This window comes from Elaeis guineensis, chromosome 8 (assembly GCF_000442705.2).
Source record: "Elaeis guineensis isolate ETL-2024a chromosome 8, EG11, whole genome shotgun sequence".
Classification (NCBI taxonomy): Eukaryota; Viridiplantae; Streptophyta; class Magnoliopsida; order Arecales; family Arecaceae; genus Elaeis; species Elaeis guineensis.
In genome coordinates this window covers 10,092,214-10,097,178 of record NC_026000.2, presented here as the reverse complement: position 1 = coordinate 10,097,178, position 4,965 = coordinate 10,092,214, and the positions used below count along the sequence as shown (strand labels likewise).

At 44.4% G+C, this 4,965-nt stretch overlaps 1 protein-coding gene across 2 annotated transcripts; it reads right to left on the bottom strand.

Moving 5' to 3' along the window:
- Nucleotides 1-364: 364 nt before the first annotated feature.
- Nucleotides 365-3,362, bottom strand: LOC105050334 (homeobox-leucine zipper protein HOX16). 2 transcript variants are annotated; one of them, XM_029266162.2, is made up of 5 exons: nucleotides 2,816-3,362; nucleotides 2,545-2,681; nucleotides 1,488-1,727; nucleotides 1,128-1,335; nucleotides 365-1,007 (listed from the first exon to the last, which is right to left on the bottom strand). In XM_029266162.2, the coding sequence occupies exons 1-5, from the start codon at nucleotides 2,901-2,903 to the stop codon at nucleotides 406-408; spliced, it is 1,275 nt and encodes a 424-aa protein (XP_029121995.1). In that variant the 5' UTR covers nucleotides 2,904-3,362; the 3' UTR covers nucleotides 365-405. The 2 variants fall into 2 exon arrangements, with proteins under 2 accessions (XP_029121995.1, XP_010928608.1); XM_010930306.4 differs by lacking the exon at nucleotides 1,128-1,335.
- Nucleotides 3,363-4,965: the final 1,603 nt, after the last annotated feature.

Below are 4,965 nucleotides of genomic sequence, written 5' to 3'. Positions count from 1 at the left end.
CAAAAGGAAGAGAATGACATATAATTAGCGGTCCATCAAGACCCCATGACTGGACAGAAATATCAACTTCAGCGATCTGCATGAAGGGGTGACACAATTGACGTACTTACAATATTAAGGAGACAGGACTAGATCAAACTGGCACGAGAGCAATCATAACCCAATTAAGAAAACAGCATCATCCCTAAACAAAGTAACAACCATGCACTGCACGGCAGTGTGGTAGGACATCCAAGGAAATGACTGCAGTAGGAAACTAAGAAGATCGGCTATCTGATTTGTCTTCCTTTTTGCTATGTTATCAGTCATCAGTCATATGTACAAAGAAAAAGAAGCCACATATCCAACACCCCAGAAGACAAAATTATAACCGAATCAACAATCCCATCATTCCGAAAACAAAGATCAAAATTCAGTTCGTACCTTAACGATACAAAATGATAACACCAACATTAATATGTGAATACAAAGAGTTTTTTCCTCTAAGCACTTTATTTTACAATTATTCCAACCATCACGTATGATATATATAGCATTACCATCATACATGGACAACAACTTCACATTAGGGGAAACAAGAAGAAGAAGAAAGCGAGGCCATCTCCGATCCGTATTCTCGTTCAGCTCCAAACCCACCAGCCGAGCTGGGCAGCCTCCTCGTCGGGATGGTGGTGCTCCGCGAACATGCCGTTGGGATAGTAGCTGCAGCCCTCGTCGCTGCCGTCGTCCTCCTCCGACAGGACTCCACCGTGGACGGGCCCCAGGCAGTGGTAGCTCTCCGGGAAGTAGGACTCGCCGCTGCTGTCCACCAGGTGGGGCGGGCCGTCCCCGTCCACCACCGCGCTCCCCCCGCTCCCCGTGCTCAGCCGGTCCTCCGCCTTCACCTGAGGGACGTTCAGGGCCGCGTGATCCGCGCTGGACGCCGCCTGATCGTCCGGCTTCAGCCCCGAGGCTGCCCCCGCGGCCTCCAGATCCTTCGCCTGGAGCTTCTCGGTCAACGAGATCACCTGCACGGCTAATTCGTCGGTTAGATCTTTCCCACCGGAGGTGATGGGATCTCACGATCACTTTCTCTTAATGCGGAAAGAACAAATGCTCATAAATTTTCCAGAAAAGCAGCCCCCCACCCAAACCAAAAAAAGCATCTCCTTTTCCATGCATGGCAATCAAGGGCATATCGGTCATTATGATCATCCACTCGATGGAGATGTTGGATAGGTACAACACCAAAGTACCATCAAAGTTGAAAGGAATAACGGAAATACTTTCTCCAGGAGTGGTGGACCTGGTGCCGTCCCGTGATGTTCGGTGGTGGAGGGTCTTATTTCGACAATCCTAATATATGGATCAATTAAACATAGCATAACTTTATTATAATAAGAATTCTATTATATTGAAACTGCTAGTGGAGGGCGTGATCATAAGTGAGATAGGTGGAGTTACCGCCTAGAAAGAGAGAGAGAATCGATGAGAAGAGAGATGGATACCTGGGAACGGAGGCGGTCGTTGTCTTTGAGGAGGGAGTCGTGGTCGGCGAGGAGGGAGTCGTAGGAGGACTTGAGGCGGTCGAAGTCGCGCTCGAGCTGCTTGGTCTTCCAGCGGGCACGGCGGTTCTGGAACCACACCGCCACCTGCCGGGGCTGCAGCCCCAGCTTCCGCGCCAGCTCGCTCTTCCGCTCCGGTTCCAGCTTGTTCTCCGCCTCGAAGCTCCTCTCCAGCAGATGCACCTTTTGTTTTTATTATTTTCCCCCCACCAAAACATTGTTATTTGGTAACCATTAATCACGCAAACAATATTTAATTGAAAATATTTGACTCCACTTTTTTGCATTCTATACATTTTCTTTTCTTTATCTTATAAATAATCTTTTTTAAAGTCGACACCACCGAACGATAAAAAATAATAATAAATAATATTATTAATAATCATGTGGCAGCATCACCACCCACGCGGCTCTAGTTCATGCATTGATGCCAGCAAGATGCGATCCACACGATTCCACGGCATCCAAGCAAATTGTATGGGTAGTGGCACTGAGGCAGAACGCTTGAAAACCAACCGTACAATAGTTCCAAAGCGGGCACCCCATCTGCTGTCAGACTTCTCTCATCAGATGCCATCCCAAGCGCTAAGGGTTCCGATTGCATATATAATTTTATGCGGGAGTATGACCCTAAAATCGACACAGGTATGTGTCACGACGAGATGTCAATCGTTTAGCAGCGTGACACCATACGAGATCGGACGGCTGGCGTTCCAAGAGGAGAAGTTTGGAGGGCAGATCCGGTGCCAGCCCCGTACAAATAATTGCCTTAACTGAAAGCAAGATCTAAAGTAGCTCGTTCGAGTGGTTCATGTCAACATATTTCCTTTTTCAGAGACAAACGGGATTAGATTAAAATCGTGCATTAAGCACTTTATAAATCTTCAGAATAATTTTGTGGTTTAGTTTTCTCACCCAAGTGATAAGAGACCGAGAACCCAAGAGTTTGGAGTTTGGTGGGAGGAGTTCACCGGATGGACGGTGGGGATGGAAGGATTACCTGTTCAGGGGTGAGGCGGCGCTTCTTCTCCGGCAGCTGCTCGTCGTAGTACTCTTCTTCCAGGAGCTCGTCGGGGGAGGTGAAGAAGAGCCGCCGCTTGTTCGCCCCCTCCTCCATCCCCAGCACCGATCTCGCCCCTTCATCAACCCCCCACCCCCACCCCCAAAACAAAAAAAAAGAAAAAATCATAAGCCACATAGGTAACATATACTGAAATCGGAACAAATCAAGTAGATTTAGAGGTAATTTAGATCGGGAGAGAAACTGGTACCTTGGAAGATCGGACTGCCACCACCCAGAAGAAGCATGCGACCGTGATGAGAAGAAGAGGAATCAAAGATCAGATGGCCAGAATCCATGTCTGGTTCGCAGATCCGAACGATCCCTGGCGAGATCTTCCCCTTCTCCTTCTCTACTAAGCAGTGATTTATCTTGTTATAGTATATATGGAGCTAGCTATGTATACTCCTCTACGATTGATCGGGATTTTTAAAAGAAGACGACGATCTTGTGGCGAAAGAAGCTGGTACTCCACAGGAGGCGCGTCGAGGTCTTCATCGGGAACAGCGAAAATCCCATCATGCACCAACAGTGGGGGGGAGAGAAGCCAATCCGACGAGGCCTCACCTCCGGCGAGGAGGCGTGCTAGTGGTCAACTCAGAAGCCGGCGACGGCTAAGAAACAACAGAATCGGAACCAGAGTTGTGGCCGGAAAGGGGAGTCCGGCAGCCGGAGCCTGTGGGAGATCGCTCTCGCCTCTCCCTCCCCTCTCTTTCGCTCTGTCTTTTTATTATTTTTATCTTTTGCCGTGGAGGGCTTCGCGGCTAAAATTGAGAAACCTGGAGAGGGCGGGATTTTATAGGGGGTGACTTTGGCGGAGTGACGAAAATGCCCTCGGGCTGGCGGAGTTGAAACATGTGAGGGGGGCGATAGCCCACGCCGGGCTGTCGGATATCCGTCGTTAGGATAATGAATCCGGATTATCCAACGGATATTGAATCAATGGAACAAGGGCTTTCACGCGAGAGGGTAGAATGACCAAGATAGCCGTGAGATCATCAGCGGTTTGTGCCCAGATTGCCCTCAGTACAGGAAAGAAATGGCTTTCACTTTGCAAGGATGCCTCATGAAGATCTCCAAACCAAGTCTAGCTGTGCATCCAGCAAAGATGGAGAAGATGGTTTTAGAGTACCATGGAGGATAGATGGACGGATAGGGATGTAAATGAATATAAATGTACAGGAGCAACTAGTTTTCAGCTTGATAATATGTTCCATTTAGCATGTTCAACAAGAAAACGTGACAAGCTTAAGCATCATGTAAAACTCCATTTATATGTTGTTGAGGAATAATTTCATATTAGATAGGATAAGGACTCCAGTGATGCTTATATACTCAAAGAGTTTTTGGATTGGATTTTAATACAGTATTAAAGCCAAAGTATTGCCCCATCCATCTTTTGAGCTCTCTACATTTAAGGCGTGGCTGAGGAATAATAATGTAAAATAACTAATTAAAAATTTGTGAATAGATTAATATAGTATTCTTCACCAATCAAGTTAAATGGTAATGAATCTTAATTAGATAAAAGATGTAATGAATACAAAATTTAAGAGTGTTTTTTTCATGACAAGTCTTATCCGTGCTTGATTGCTCTCATACTTATGTAAAGAGAGATACAAGAGGAATGCATTTGCAAAATTTAAAACAATATATAGAAATTCATTAACATATTTATTTAGGACAACTCAACTGACATATATACCTAATACTTATCATGGTCTAAACATAATACATGCAAATTTTGAGGTTCAGAATCAAAATTAAGGATAGACTTATGATTGAGTTGTTGTTTTTGACTTCTACTTTATTAGTTTTTATAGAGTCCATAGTCATAAGTTAATGAATAATTGGTCATTTTACAATTTGAGAGCCTCAATTTCCACATCTTATATGTCACCAATAGATTTGTTCCAAGTCAAATAGTACCACCTTAAGTCTTTCCAATCTCGTCAACAAACTTGCTTAGAGTACATCGGTGCTTATGTCATGGAGGATGGAACTTATCAACCATGGAGGAAGATGTATGACACATTCTTAAGGGGTATATGTGGTGCATTTTTTCTAAATAATAATAGTGATAATAAAAATTGGAAGAAAATGGTTATAATAAAAAATTATAATGCATTGTCAACCTTATTAAGAAATTTCGTCACTCCATCAAATTAATCAAACTGATGGCCTGTTATGTGAGAGCTACTTTCTTACAAGCAAAAGACATGTAACAAAATCCCATCTCCTCTGAAATATATGCTTTAAGGTGAATTTGTGTGCGATAGAAACATGTGCAAGATATCCATCGGATGTTCAAAACTAACTTTCCATCTTCCACTTACATGTGGAGGAAACAAGGGATAAAAA